This window comes from Pezoporus wallicus, unplaced genomic scaffold (genome assembly GCF_028554395.1).
Source record: "Pezoporus wallicus isolate ANWC-B61680 ecotype Strahan unplaced genomic scaffold, APGP_CSIRO_Pwel_v1 contig_7243, whole genome shotgun sequence".
NCBI lineage: Eukaryota > Metazoa > Chordata > Aves > Psittaciformes > Psittacidae > Pezoporus > Pezoporus wallicus.
In genome coordinates, this window is record NW_026641336.1 from 692,008 (window position 1) to 708,031 (window position 16,024).

At 34.6% G+C, this 16,024-nt stretch overlaps 1 protein-coding gene across 1 annotated transcript in view; it reads right to left on the reverse strand.

The window, feature by feature from the left end:
- Positions 1 to 15,449, reverse strand: part of SHOC1 (shortage in chiasmata 1) — a 45,072-nt gene extending 29,623 nt beyond the window's left edge. Inside the window, exons 1-8 of the mRNA XM_057423144.1 lie at positions 15,300 to 15,449; positions 12,116 to 12,245; positions 11,437 to 11,518; positions 8,340 to 8,530; positions 4,184 to 4,346; positions 3,061 to 3,163; positions 2,202 to 2,358; positions 836 to 943 (exon numbers count right to left, since the gene is read on the reverse strand). Of these exons, the coding sequence (XP_057279127.1) occupies positions 836 to 943; positions 2,202 to 2,358; positions 3,061 to 3,163; positions 4,184 to 4,346; positions 8,340 to 8,530; positions 11,437 to 11,518; positions 12,116 to 12,245; positions 15,300 to 15,344 (979 nt within the window). The 5' untranslated portion in view covers positions 15,345 to 15,449. The remainder of the gene's footprint in view (positions 1 to 835; positions 944 to 2,201; positions 2,359 to 3,060; positions 3,164 to 4,183; positions 4,347 to 8,339; positions 8,531 to 11,436; positions 11,519 to 12,115; positions 12,246 to 15,299) is intronic.
- Between the last annotated feature and the right edge of the window lie 575 nt (positions 15,450 to 16,024).

The following is a 16,024-nucleotide window of genomic DNA, read 5'->3' on the forward strand; positions in this document are numbered from 1 at the left end:
GCACAGCCATTTTTTGCCTCTCTTAGCCAGCCAACATTAAGCTCTGAGAGCAGTAGGGCTAGCAAGAATATTAATTATTTTGAGAGGTTGCACCTTGAACCTGAAGAAACTTTAACTGAGGTTGAGATACCAAACCTGTTTGGCATTGGTATGCATTGTAACCAGCATCCCAACTGAGTTTTCAAGCTATTAAAGGTGGATACATATAAAGGATTTCCTAATGTCAGCATAGGAGAAGCCAGGATTCAATGCATGCATTAACAAACATTCAACACTTCCAGTTTATTACTGTGGAAAACAGCCCTGGTGACTGGTGACTGTGTTTCTTGATCCCACTGCATTGGGTTTGCAAACCCAAACAAATGCACCCGAGTTTTGAATCTCTAGAAGTTACAAACTCAGTACTTTTCCTTGGACTGCCCTCCATCACCCTCTTTTGAAAGCATTTACGTAAGGCTTTAATGAACTTTAAACTGCACTCTTCAACTCTGCAACTTTAATCAATCTGCTTTAACTTGCCTCTGCCCTCTCTGGGTAAATTCTGAGATAAAATAATCTAAGAAGCTAATCAAGTGCAGAAGATACATACACCAATTGCAGCCAAAAGCAACATGAAGGAACTGTAAAGCTGGTTGTGTTTAGCTTTTAAAACTCTTGAAAGCAGTATGGCACTTCTACCTGCTCATAGTACAATTACAAAATAGTAGCTTATACAAAGCAAACATTCTTATCTTCCATTTATATGCTGCATGTACTTCCAAGAACAGAATAGGGGGACAACCACTTGCAGGATTTATTTTAAATATCACCGCTTGATTTAAGTAAATCTTCCTACCTGACTCACAGAATTCCAATATATTTCTGCTATTACTGGAGCAAACCTCTTGTGGCATGGGATAGTACTCAGAAATTTCTATTCTGTACGCAATTTCTGCTTTGAGATCTGAAAACAGGTATTAAAAGGTGCCATAAATGAACCATTTATTGCTTTTTCCTGTCAAAGCATATTTTTCCTTTCAATCTTTTAATTGAGTCTCCATAATACATTATTATGAGAAATCACAGCTATGCTTAGTAATCCTCAGTACCATAGGTGATCAGAGCAGTGGTCAGTCTTGTCTTTTAAAGGTGCAGAAAAAAACCCCACAATATAGTATAGTCACTATCTGAAGTATTAAAAGTTCTTATGACTACCGTAATGTGATTTCTGGAACAAGTAGGCAGCCTAAATGTAGTTTACCAGGAGTCTGTGTATGCAGATTCTCTTGATACTAAAAAGGACTAAAATGGAAAAGAGTAATAGTTTGATGTCTGTGTACAAAATTCTCAGATCTCTGCAGTGGTACTAAATGTATCAGAGAAATACACATGAAATTGCTGTGGTCAAATAATACACTTTAAAAGTTTGGTGTCTATCTTCAGTAACAGACTGGATTACTCCAAACTGCTGCCCTATCAGAAACAGAATTCAGCATACAACCTCCACACTCAGAAGCATAAATCATGCTTCCCTGATCTGCTTCAGGCCCACCAAAGAAGTGGTTTTCCTCACTTGCCAAAACCAATGCAAACTGGCCTGTTTTCATAAAAAATAAAAAATCTCAAGCTTTTTTTTTAACTACACAAAATACTGTCATAGATGTCAATCCAATAGCCAATAATTGTCACTGAAGTTGTAGTTATCTGTAGTCTATAAGCGTTTTGTAACATTTCTTCAATTCCTTTAAAGAAATTACTACTGTCATTTAGAATATTCCTGTTACCCACAAAAATATTTAACTCCAGAAATCTTCTTTTGTGTTTGCAATTACAATGTAATACAAGCAATTTTTAAGGTATGACTATACTGCATATGATCCTTTTAAGCATGTCTCGGAAAGTAAATTTAATTACGGATAAGAAAATAAAACTAATTATATTCATGATACACTAGATATCATGAATCGTGGCTACTGTCACATTTGTTTCCAGGATCACAACATAACTATGGATTGAATAAAATGACAAATAGTTTATTTCCCCTTGGCTACTGTAGCAGACATTTCTAATACTCAGAAATTTGGGTATAGCACAATTCACAGTCTCATACAGAGAAATTCTCTTTTAATGGTCTGTGATGTAACTCCTAAGTGAACTGAATATGAAAGAACTAGATTGTGTTAAATGTGTGCAAATGAAATGAAAATCAGGTCAAGCATCACCTTCTTTGATCACCTTTTTGCACATGTCTTCATCAGCCATAGTTTCTGGAGCTAAATTTAACAACTTCTTCAGCTCCAAGTATGATGGAATATTAACAGAATCTGATCTGCCCTTGCTGGGTGTGCAGAATTCTAACTCAACAGGCAACATGAAATACTGAAAAATATTAATCACAACAGAATGGTAAATAAATTTTCTTTTATGTTACTATACATTCAAAGCTTTTTTAAAATTCTGAAATAACTGAATTCTAAACCAATCTAAGAGCTTTTAAGAAAGAAGTCATAAGACATTTACACAGCATACACAAAGCTTTGCTCAATATAGAAAAAAAATAGTGTTATAGTATTTCAAATTGAGTCAGTGGAGTCAGACTGATACAAACTTGAAGCTCCCAATCAAGTAAAATCCTCATTTATTTAATTGACGTTTTGGCTTTTTTTTCAGAATTTTGAGAAATTGGCCAAAAAACAGATTTGACTTCTTTTTTTTAAAGAACCCAAGCTGGTCCCCCGAATACCAGAACCTGTCCTGGAACTCTCCCTTTCCCATGGACATACCATGGCTTCCTGCTCTGGTTCATTTTTATTCTTAGTGTAACAACTACCTTCATAAACCTGCTAACACATCAGGTCCCAGGAGAAACACCTGATTAGAGTGGAGATTCCTGACAACAGTATCCAAGAATTAAAAAACCCACAAATAATACCGGTGTTTTCTAATCTTGGAAATATGAAGACTACAAATATTTGGCAAGTATGAAAATAATTCAGAAAAATTACTTGCAAATGAATAAACACTTGTGCGTAACAAAGTAATCAATAATATAACAGTTAGTAAGAAACAACATGATGATACCTCTTCATCTTTTACAGATATGGTACAGAAATTCTCTTTAATCCCCTGCAATTCTTTTTTACTCTCTTCCATCTCCATTTCATTTTGGAAAGTCAAACATTCCCTTTAAAAGATCATAACATAAAGCAAGTAACTTCTTTGTATCACTTCACATCTAGACTGAAAGTCTTAACAGTAGCTTTGATGAGCATATTTGTGGTAAAAGTCATTTTTTTCTACATCCACCCTTTTCTAAGAAAGCAATTCAAAGGAATGCGGTACCAATCTGTGTAATTAACTGAATTACTTTCCAACAAATAGTACATTACAGAATAGAATCACTTAATATTGTGACCTGCCTTAAAACATTAAAAAAAAAAAAAAAAAAAGTGTTGAAACTGTTTGTCATCTCAACTGTTTGTCATCTCAACTGTTTGTCATCAAGGTAAGTCTCATCATATAAAAACACTTTCTGAATTTTCTTCTAATGGCAGGTTTTTCTGCTATATACAAAATGTCTGTGATCTCTAACACTGACATAATTTATGTTTTGTTACTTTTAATTTCTATGGAATGCTTCAGCACCAAAGAATGCAGAATGTGCTCAATATTAATTAAAAAGAAAACCAGAAGTATGTACTCTGGTTTGACAAACTTTTAAAAGGCCAAGAAGGAAAACTCAGGAGTAATGCTACTACTTGCCTTGTAAAGCAAGGATGAAAGCAGAACAGGGGTAAGGATTTTTCAAGCAGAATGAAAACAGTTAATGAGGCTTGCCCCTCATGACCATTACAGTCACTAACTGTATACTGACTTTTAGGGGTATAACTTCCTCATCAGTCCCTGACAACTACTATTTTTCTGCACATTTTTTCAGTGCTCTAAAATGAAGAGCCGAAGCACATTTCACACTTGCAGAACGTAAAAATGACATAATTTCATTTTAAAAATTACTGTTTTCTTAAATAATGCATATAAATTTCATCCTACTCATTTCTCTAAGTAAGAAGAAAAGCTGAAGTCTTTATCCATTACAAATATAAACTAGTTAAAAAGTTAACATGCACGGAAGATGTTAAAATGCTAATGGCATTACATACAGGCTATTATTTATGTTCAATGTTATACAGCAATTTGCTGATACCTGAAAACGTTCTCTTCTGTTAAACTCTTTCCTTCAGAATCTAAAAGGGGATCTTTCACTAAAAAAAAATGTAGTCTGCTCAGAAGTACAGATAAAGAAGGCAGTTTTTTACGAAAATTTTCAAGGTTATCAATAAAAAGAAGTTCCTCTTCCATATATAAATCTGAAGGAAAATAAGAAAAAATACATCAACAATCAACATAATAAGAATTCTCAGAATAAACAGAGGCAGCTGTTGGAATGTTATAAATGTCAGCAAAACAATAGCTACTTTTTACTTTAATTATTTTAGGATTTTTAAACTTTAAATGCAGTGAAGTCTAGACTTCCAGTGGTTCACATGACAAGCTTTGGTTTTCTTTTCCTTTTTCTTTTGTCTAATATAGCACCTGTTAGAAAGAAAAGGTACTTTTCATTCCCTTGCTTGTATTGTAAAGCACAATAAAGTAACTTTTGAGGCAGGTTTTGGCTGAGAAACTTAATTCAGTGCAATTTTTAAAGTAGAAATGAGGCAGTCTCACCATACATTAAAACTAAGCTAAATCTAAGACTAAACAGAGATTCTCTAATTCTGAAACAACAAAAAATTACTTACAGAATGAGGAGACAATAAATGTAGGTTATAAATTATTATGATTTTGAAAAAGATGACATTATGGACCTTTATTTATTTTGAGTTTAAACTACTACTCTCCATGAGACAGAACTGAAGCATTAATCATAACTCTGCTGAAATCCTTTATATTGGCAATATAATGCACACACACATATTACAAATATATATATATTACATATAGAAGGGAAAAGGGAGGTTTCTTATCCTCTTACTTATTTTTTACTTACATGGAAGCCTTGTGATTCCCACATCCCCCTTTCACTCCCTAGATAACTCCCTGTCTGTAATAACCCTCCCTTCCTTCCTAATGGATGGAAATAATAAATACTAATTATGATTACCCTAAACTGTTTTATGCTGCTGACACAAGCAGATCCCCATAAAGAAATCTATCAATTAAAAAATAAATGCCTCATTATAAAACACCTCTGTTTAATGAGATGAACAGTTCAGGAGATGCCACTAAAGCTTCTAATACCCTATAAAGCTTAAAGTGCCTCCACTGAAAAAACTGACATATTTTATGACATAATTTACAAAGTCCCTGATCTATTTTTCTTCCTTTTCTTCAGGCAACCACAAAAGCAAAGTAGGAAGCACCTCAATATTCAGGCTAGTGGTTGGAAAATTAGGTGCTAAAATCAACCAGAAAATAAAGATTGCTTTCATGACATAAACTCAATCATGCTATGCTCAAATAATATCTCATTTAATTTTTGTTAATACTGCATCATAACTCCTAAAATCCTAACACTAAAGTAGGTCAAACAATGCACAACTTTGCCCTGGATTTGCATTTACTATTCTAATTTAGCTATATTGTTGATTTTTAAAATGTCCATTCATATTGTATCTTTTTATTGTAAATGGCTCTAGTACTGAGTGTGTAAAAAATAAATGAGGGTTTCTTCCAATTAATCTCACCCTAATGTGATTCAAATATTTAAATAAGTGCATTTCTTTGTTAGTTTTAACACATTTTTACCTGTTACTTCCCAGGAAAGTATGCCTATGCAAGAATGCACTTTCACATGTACTGAAGTGCCCTCCTGAAGCGCAACAGATGCAGTCACATACCTAACTGCCTTCCCAATATGCAATTTTACAACTGGTGTAATATGTAGAGTCTGAAATTCACAAATGCCAGGGTCTGAAATCCATAGCAAACTGAACTGAGTTGCCACTCTGTGACTTCAGGAAGTGCAGTTCCACATGTTGTAATAAGTTTATTTTTTAGACTTGTAGCTTGAATGCAATGTCATCACTTTCTTTGATTCAGTAATTTCTGATCAGTAAAGCATTGAAGAACTTTAACAGGCTTAAGCACATGCTCAATTTCTTTATCAACCAGGGAGCAAATATGCGATTCGTGTTCGAATGGGGGGTTTCACTGCCACTGCTATCATGTACTAGTGTAAAGATAGCACTTTTCAGCTAAATGCCATAAAGACGGCTTTTTCTCACTGTGACCCCTCTCTCATAATAAACTATGCAAAACAGCTTTTGCAAACTGAACCAAATTAAGTTTTTAACTGTACCATTCAATGTGCATCACACTTCCCAGGTTTTCATTCTCTTACTGTTTTTCACTGCTGTAGTCCAGTAATACTTTACTAGATACATTTTAAATGTGTGCGTAACCTATTACATTAAACTTTACATTTTAAATGTGTGCGTAACCTATTACATTAAACTTCACAACCCTATTGGAAACTTTCTTTTGCTTTAAACAAAAACCTTTGAATAATACAACTCTTAGTAAGTATTACATGCATTATTTCTTACATTACACCTCAAAAAGTGAAATGACTGACGAAATTGGTTTTATTCTCTGAAAGGAATAACAGGGTAATATCAACAGAAATAACCAGGGAACATTTTAATATGCACAAGATGGTAGAAAAAAATCTCCTGCAGTAATAAAATCAGCTATTTAGAATTTGAATATAACCTTCCTCTACTAGAAAAACAGATTTTAAATGACAATTTCACATCTTGTATCATGTTTTTCCTTATTTTTTAGAAAATACAGGTTAGATAATTATGTCATATCACCCATAATATTAAACTGCTAATAATTTTATCAGTAAATTTCATGTTTTCACACTCTCTGTATATATCTTCATGTCTATAGTGAAACCTAGTTAGGGCTGTTAGCAGACTAGCTGGCATTAATTAGCAGGTTCTCAATGACACAAATTAGGTTGCAAATTTTTCTGAATGGCAGCTTTGCTAGAGTTAATACTTTCCTCAAATGTCCACAGACATTTGCTATCATTCCCCTCTTAAATGCAAAGCAAGTCAGAGAAAGTCTTGGCAATAATACACAGGTTACACTGACAGGTGATTATTGATCTGCTAATTCAATAAATCAGTCACCAGAACAGTGAATAATTTAATATTCTCCCATAAAAACAACCCAAACCAGCCTAATTAGCATGCCTGTTTACATACAATAAAAATCTGTAACTTCAAAAAATATAAAATATTTTATGAAATTTATATATTTTTTTAAGACTCCTGTCCATAAAAATTTAGCTCTCTTGATTGTTACCAAGTCACAGCTAAGACATGGGTAAGCATCTGAATTGTTTTTATTCTTTTTGTAAGCACCCTATAGAGAGAGCTTATTAATTACTGAAACCTTCTGCATATGCCACCTAACTCTGAAAAAAAATCTGGTAATTACTTAATCAGATGAATTAAGATTACTGTCTTTCAATTATTAACTGTAATATACTTGTGTTGTTGATAGCATGTTCCTAGTAAATGTTATCTTGTACAATATTGTATCAAGAACCACCTGCCTCCTTTGTGTGACCGTGGAAAAAAGGTCTTGGTAAACGACGACTTTCCTTTTCTAAAATAATATAACTGACATATATTAAAACCCCCAAACCAATCAACCAACCAACCAAAAAAAACCCCAACCCCACAAAACCAAACCAACAACCAACCACACCCTAATGTATTAAAGAAATAAATTACTTATTATAAATAATATTATTCAGAATAATAAATCGTAATACAGTTGAATCAAACACTCAACATTTTGCTTTCTGTGATCATACTTCATTACAGCTATTGGGGAGATATTAATCATAAAATTTCTGAAAACACACAGGAACACTACTCAATTTGAACTATCTTCATCCCAGAAACAAAGCAGAAACTGCTTACTTTCTGTTCTTAAAATGGTAAAAGAACATGTCATAAGGATCTAATTTTATTGAGGTACAAAAGATCTTTGCATTTTGATCACTGCAAGTAAGATCTACTTATTGTGATACTTGCTGCCACCTTCTGCCATATATTTGATCAGTCTGAAACTTTTTCTGGCTTGCACTATCTTGAACTGTTAAGACAAGCCCCTCTTCTAAAGGGAGTAAATTGCTATTAAATGGTTATAATTTCTGCAATTGCAAAGGCTGTGATCACCCAAATGATTTCTTTAATGCCTACAGGTCATGCACAAAAAATTATGGATGTTAACACGCTGACTCCACTAAATGTTAGACAGCACTGAATTAAAGACTTTACCTTGCCATTGTTTTTTATACTCATTGTCATAGTCAGCCTTCAAATATTTCTCTTGGGTTGATTCTTCCTTAAAAGCATCTTTCATAAGCAAAAAAAGTTCTTCTATGTCAGTCTGAGACGAGGGATTTGAACTTGGAATAAATTCTATTAACTCATTATTAGTATTGAACTCTACAGAGCAGACAGGTTTCCTGAAAAGCACAAAAATATATCTGATATTTAAATTGTTATAAAAGCACTGTCATAACTTCCATGACTCCCCAGTGAATCAACAGCACTCAAAAAGATACTCTAAGAACTTTGATAATCACTGTGTTCACTGAAGAAAAATGGAAATTACTGAATTGTTCTCACTATTCACTAGGTACATGGTCAAATGACACCTTTAATTCTCCCCCAAGAAAAAGCACTCTAAGTTTAACCCCAGCACTAAACTGAAAAAAAAGGATGGCTGAAAAAAAAGCATCAAGCCTACTGATGTCATAATATTTATAACAAAAATATGCTGCTGGGTTAAAAATAATCATGTTTCAAAAATTCTGCAAAAATTGCTAGTAACTGCAACAGGGAAAAGACAGGATAAATGAAGAAACAGAGACATTTCATTTTCCTGTCGCTTTTTGTATTAATCTCAATATTACTTTTATTTTCCAGAAAAAAAAAAAACAAAAAATCAACAGAAAGCTTACAAAAAAATAGCAAAATAATTTCATTACAGAAAAAAAACCCTACACAACAGTCTTGAGCTAATTACAGGTTGAACCTAATGTTCTGATCTCAGACAACTGATTTCTCAACTGTGCATCCTATTGATTTATTCAGTTTCTTAATAATCCTTTACATTACACAGTCTTGCTATTTCTAGACATCTGGACGTAAATATAATAAATACATGATATCTAATTATCATCTGGATGTAAATATAATATATGATATTTAAGTATATGAGTGCACCGATGAATTTCAGTACAGACCTTCAGGTACAAGCAACAATAGCAAGGATTCTCTATTACACATCTTAAAAAAATGAACTATTTTAAAACACACATTAAACACACATTTAAAACAACACAGTTCAAAAGTTAATTTTGAAACTTCAAGTAGTATAATTCACAAGGAATAATTACACAGTGTTGATAATAATTAATGTCCAAACTTTAACATAGCATGAGCCTTTTAAAAATCTAAGAACCTAGAACATTTTACCAAATTACACATAGGCCAACTTCAGTGAAATCAATGGATTTCCCTACAGCTTTATGGATAGATCATGCCTAAGTGAACTGCTGATTTGAGACTACGTGGGCCAGCCTTTTCTAGAGTTAAGCCCTTGTTCTGGAAAAAAAGTATGTATTTTAAATGCAGACTAGTCCTACAGCTATGCTTGTACAGTGTTTTGAACACAGACGTCACTACATTAATGTATTTAGCTTCTATTAGATCTTCACAATATGAAGTAAAACTTTCAGCATTGTCATTGAAATATGGACAGTTGAGTCCCATCATCAAAATAAGCACGGGAACTAGCTGCATGTAATAAAGCTAGTAAGGCAGTTTATCCAATTAAATAATTTGGCAGTTTCTAGGAATTATAAATTCACTTCCTTATCTCCTTTCCTGCCAGGCATCCTCTCTCCCCTCTGCCTAGGCAGTCTGTGTCTCCTCAGTGTTTTTCTCCCTCAGTGTTTCTCTCCTATTTGTTTCTTGTTCTCTTTTTGTTTTTTCAGTGTCTCCAAGGATGTATTAGGCTCCCTGGCACTTCGAATCAATCTTCCCTAATATAGGAGTCCACTTCACTGACCTGATGGGACTCTTACACTTGCACTTCTCACTAGCTTACACAAAGAACTTTTACCAAAAAAAAAGATTTGAAAAAATCCCAGACCCAAAAAGCCTAAGTTGACAAGCTTACATGAAAACATCACCTCTGCTGATCTAGTTGCCTAAATTTTTAACCACACAGACAAGCATAAAAAGGTCACACAAAGCCCCTGTTTAGTAGTATAAACTAGTGCCTACTGTTAGAACAAAATAAAGTCATCTTCTGAGCAGAGTCTTAGAATAGTATGTATTGAACCTTGCGATAAGCAACACAAAGATACTGAATTCAATTACAACTGTATTACATATCAGCACATTTAGGAAATATTTTAGTAATTATTATGGCAAACTGTAAGACTAGAATATTCACAAGATTTCACATAAGGCCGTCAGAAGTAGCCAAGGTAGTGTATTTGTATTCAACTTGGGTTTTGTTAAATGGCCTACAGCTACGTGCACCATAGTGAAGGTAATAGCACTGAACAATTTTCAATACTCAGTCAACCATAAAGTTGGGGGGGGGGGGGGAACTGTTTATGATCACAGCTTTACCAAACACAGTACCCGGTAGGGTATGACAATCTGTCAGTTTTTAAACAGGGTCAAAGTCCAGTTAAAAGTTTCCTAACATTTCAGTGACTTCCTCTGTAACTTTCAACATTATGTTGACAGTTATTTTTAGTACAACTTCCCCTTTTCTTTTGTGAAAAAGAAAAGCACAGATAACTGTAAAATATCCTCAGGTTTGGTCCTTTGGATCTAACATCTATCACTGTAACCAGTACATCATTGCATTTTTAAAGGAAACTATATGGAATTTGAGATAACAAAAAGGTAATTACAGAATGAATTGTATCTGAAATGATTCTGCCTTATAGTGAGCTTGAACAATAGGTTTAGGTTAAGATTTATAAATACCCTTCTTCAAATAGCTTCATCTACAGTTATGAGAGGTAACTGTCTGAAAGATGGAGGGGGGAAAATAGCCTCATGGTGCATATAAATTTTTCAGAGGCTTTCTGCAATGTCATAAATGGATTACACAAGCACCACGAAAATGAGATAAGCAGAAATCTCAATGAAAACACGATACTACCTTAAGTGGAAAAGCCGCCTTTAAGCTCTTCGCTACAGCATTGGATGCTTGCTACTGTCAAAAACCTTTTCATGTTCTCTTATCACCACTAGGTTATGATCCACAAAGTAACTGAATGATATCATATATGGAATGATATCATAAAGGAATCATATATGTTTTTAACTTAAGGTTACTGACTTTTCCAGGAAATCCTCCACACGTAAACTTTGCTTCCACTGATCCAGTACTGAAACAGCAATCATGTTGTGTGTTGAAGTAACTGAGACAAAAACAAAGAAAAAGAATCACACATAAAATATTTATTTTTATAAATATTGATCAAAACATTACCAAGGCTGACCAAACGTTCCACAGGATGTACAGAAGAAACTGTGCTTTTAGTTTCCACTAGCAAAAGTAAATGCAAACCACCAGAAAGATGCAAATACATTTACCTCTAAACTTGGAAACCCCCAGCTTTTCCACATCTCAAAACCTCAGCATCATCTTTCAAACCTCTCCTAGCTAATCAGATTAAGTATTTTACTTATCTCTGGTCACTGCTTTTCTTCCAGCACTCCATATCCAGACAGGAAGTTTTCCAGAGATCTGTACAAGCTAATTAAATATCATCTCATTTATGATGCCATACACAAACAAATATTCATTACCAATTAGCTTCTACTCAGGCAATGACCACATTCTACCTGCAAGAGCTATATGAACTGACATACTGCTGCTTCCAGAAATAACAGGGTTTGCTTTTTGCTGGCTTTTTTTTTTTGTTTGTTTTGGAGACTTATATTATGCACAAACACAAGCTTCTCCTTCAATCCACAGTAAATCTAAATTAAGACTTGAGGACTACATAACCTACTTCTAGTCCATGGCTTCCTATACTTATCATCAGCAAAGAGTCCAGTGAGATGATACTTTTCATCTTGTTGTAAACAGGGAGGAAAGCAAAGTGATAATCTCCAGATCGAAAACTTCTGCCTTGCCATGCTCTGCACAAAAAAAGAAGGCATGTGATAAAATTGAGACAGACAATTCCATTCTTTTTGTGCACTACCTCAGACACACTGTGTTCAGTTTTCTACTGAAACACAGTTTATACTTAGATTTTTTTTTTTCAAAATTGACATAGTCCAAACTAAGAAAAGATATTAACAGTTACTTGACTTGATATTCAACTTTTAATCTACATTTCTGCATATGCATGGTAGCTATCAACTGAGTTCTAGAACTAAATAGTCAACTTGGCAACTTCAGTAACTCTATACTGAATACCACCTTTAATAACCTATATGTTCTTTCGCCAAGAAAGCCCACATGAACAGCACAAAACCACAGAATAAAGTTAGTTTAGGAAGAAGAGAGAAATGATTCCCACACAGGTGTTTGGATTTACAAGCTCGTATTTTAGAAGGAAGTTTTCCTCAAAAATTCTGGGGTGTAAAAGGTGTATTGGAAAAGACTAGCTACAGAAATATTGGAGAACATCATGAATGAGACTAGAAACTTCTCTCTGTTTCTAAGTCCATCACCTGAATTCAGCTCTGTTGCTCCACGTCTTAGAATGCTGTCTAGCCAACTACAGCTTGTACTGTTAGGCGTTTCAGGTGACAAACTAGAAATAGTTCAGCAACTTGGATTGCTACCACAGCAACCATGCTGTCAGTGCACTTTTTACACCTTCCAGTATAAGCAGAGAGAAAACGGAGGGGGGAAGCAAAAGACAACATGGAAAGCAACACTGTCACTCCTGTGAAAGGTCACCATTGCAGATCATTTTTCCATTTCAGTTTAATCCTGTGTGGGATAGTTACAACTCTGTAAATGCCAGTTAATTTTAACAGAATAGGCCAAAACCATTGCCCTCATAGTATCTTTTCTTTAGAAGTCTCTTGTAAAAAAATTAAAAATACCATACTGCATTACCTCTTGCCTAAGGCAGCATGACATTTGCCCAGTCATCTCCTCCTTTACAAATTCTGAGCAAAGAAGCCAGAAACAGACAACTACAGGAAACTGCACCAAGATCTTCTACATACTACTGGCCATACATCAGTCTAAGTAACCCGTATTGAAATTACTGCTAAAACCCTTTGTTTATTATAAAATGAAGTACAGCTACTCTGCTAGTATTCAGCCTTTATCAAATATAGAAAAGTGTTTTTCAAGGCTGTTATTAACGACCATGGCATTTGGCCAATGCATATTTACATCTATTTCTCAAGGAAATGCAAAGGTCTCTACAAATTTCTCTTCTAACTGAAAGATATTATATCCCTTTTTATAGTTCCATACATTTTGCATACATTGTCAGTTTATAAAGTGAGAATGTTGAGCTCTAAGATGACTTTGTAATGGCACCTACAATGCTCAGCAGATTGAGGAATCTAACCCTTGCATCTTTAATGACTGAAAAGGCTCCTTTCTTCCAAGATACTTTTATACTGGGCAGCAGGAAAAGCTATAACTAGGCTTGACAGATGCGCATAACAAGCACATTAAGAGCAGGACTCCACATTCAGTTGACACATAGGTGTGCAGGAATCCGAGTTGATATGCTCACTGAATCCCAGCATTTCCTAAGAAGTGGAAGCATTAGGCAAGTCCACTTAATACATCAGATGCCTGAAAAGTCAAATTAACTATCACTAATTTCCAGCAGGAGGGTAGAAGTTAGGCACAACTGTGGAACAAGAAACTGCACTTTTAGCACAGCGTATCACTTGCATGGTCAGTTCTGTAATATCTTTAAGTGTGTGATCACATCTATTAACCCCTTCTGTGAGTTTCACACAGCAACGTTCACACTGTTCTAGAGCAGCCATTCAGTAGGCCACTAAACATCTTTCTTCTACCACTTCTCATTTGTCCTGCTATCAACATCACCCTACTCCTCAAATTCAGGCAAGCAAAACCATGAACTGTAATTCGCCTCTTCTGCACAATAGCCCACAAGGTGTTTTGCTGACACGCCTATTTCTTACTCACAGATAACACAGAGACATCTGAAGACCAAACCGATGTGACTACTGTAAGAAGGTTTTCACACAAATATTGAATAACAGATTTCATACTGTTGGAGTTACAACAGAAGAAGAAACTTCTCTTGCTACAATCTAAGAAAACACTAGGCACACACGCAGGTACAAAATGGAAAAATTCCTGTACTCTCTGAAAAGGGATGTGGGTAGAGTTTTCGCAATGTGGATCTCAGTTTGCCCTCAAGTACTACTTCTGGACTGCTTCCCAGGAGCTGCATTTCTTCACCTATGTGCCAGGAGCACTTGTGTACATACTTGCACACTCCACGAACTCTTGAAAGCATCCTTTCTCGCTACCTCATTCTTCAGCTCACAGACTAGAAGTGTCTCCTCTTGGCAAAGCACCACTGTGCCAGAGAAATGTTTTATCTGTCCCATATCTTTTATTTGAAAATGTAAATAAGTAAAACCTCAATTAAGTAACAGTGTGCTTTAGTGAGAAGCAGTTGGTAGCATCACACAGATGCAGACAGGAAGAAAAAAAAGACTTGTAAGGTTTCTCTGTCTTAACTTATCAACACCTATTAAACCAAAATAATAAACATCTGCTCTCCATTAGTTTAATCTAAAATTTCATGAAACCTCTTCCCTACAACCCACAGGGAATACAAGTGCTGTGTATCACTATCTTAATACATATTGATGTAGCTAGAAAATCTGATTCTTCCAAAAAGGTAATTAATTAAATTTTATGCATTAGAAGGCCCAGTGCACTCTCCAGAGAAATCTCCAAGTAGGAAACTGGCTATAAAACACAATTATATGTGCATCAGACACTAAAAATATGATGCTATTCAGTTTTGGCAAAATTGTACTTTATTTTTCTGTTAAAAAAAATCCTTAATCACTTCACTATGTTATCCCACAAGTGCAGTACGAACATCTCACTGACACATATTTCCTAAGAAAACAGCTATCTATACCTTTTTTTAATGTGCACTTAATCTTTTCTTCAGTTACTGCCATATTTCTTTCAGAATATTAAAGGAAATAAGAAAACTATACCTCATATAAATAGTCTGTTGAGTGGTACTTTAAAGCTGTAAACATCTTGGTTTGTGATGTTTTCAACACTGCGCTTGTCAAAAAGACATACAAAATATGGATTAGTTAAAAATTTCGTCTCTCATCCTAAATGTTGAAAGAGAAGGTTGAAATTAAGGTTCATCAAGAATAACTTCCTAATTTCTGCTAACACATGCACCTTGGACTGAATTTTCTACAGAAGGCTACACAAAACATTCAGCATTATCCCTCTGGAAGTATGTAACAGACTAGCTACAGACCACAGTCACTTGATTTTTATCCAAAGGAACTGGGCTTTGCTTTTTTTTTGTAGCTATGCCTTTTGCTGTTTGTTTCACAAAAAACCTTCAAACCACTAAGTGAATGTAAGCAATACAAATTATATCCCCTAAGCAATAATTCTGAGAAATTAACTGAGTCAATTTCTATGGATTCTAAATTAGGTTTTAAATATATTAGTTCAGCTCTCTAAACTATTACCTGTTCACTGCCTCACGTATTTATGAGGGGACTTTTTTGTCCCCTTCAGTTTTACAAGGGGAAAGGTGATTTCGTAGGCTAATTGTGAGCAAGAGGTCCTTGCTGGAACACCAGGTCTCTAAATTAGTTGATACCTCTGATGGGAACCAGAAGTGAGATGAAAAGTATAAAAGGATAGATATGGTGTGAGTGTATATTGTTGTGCATGTATGCATGAGGTAGGA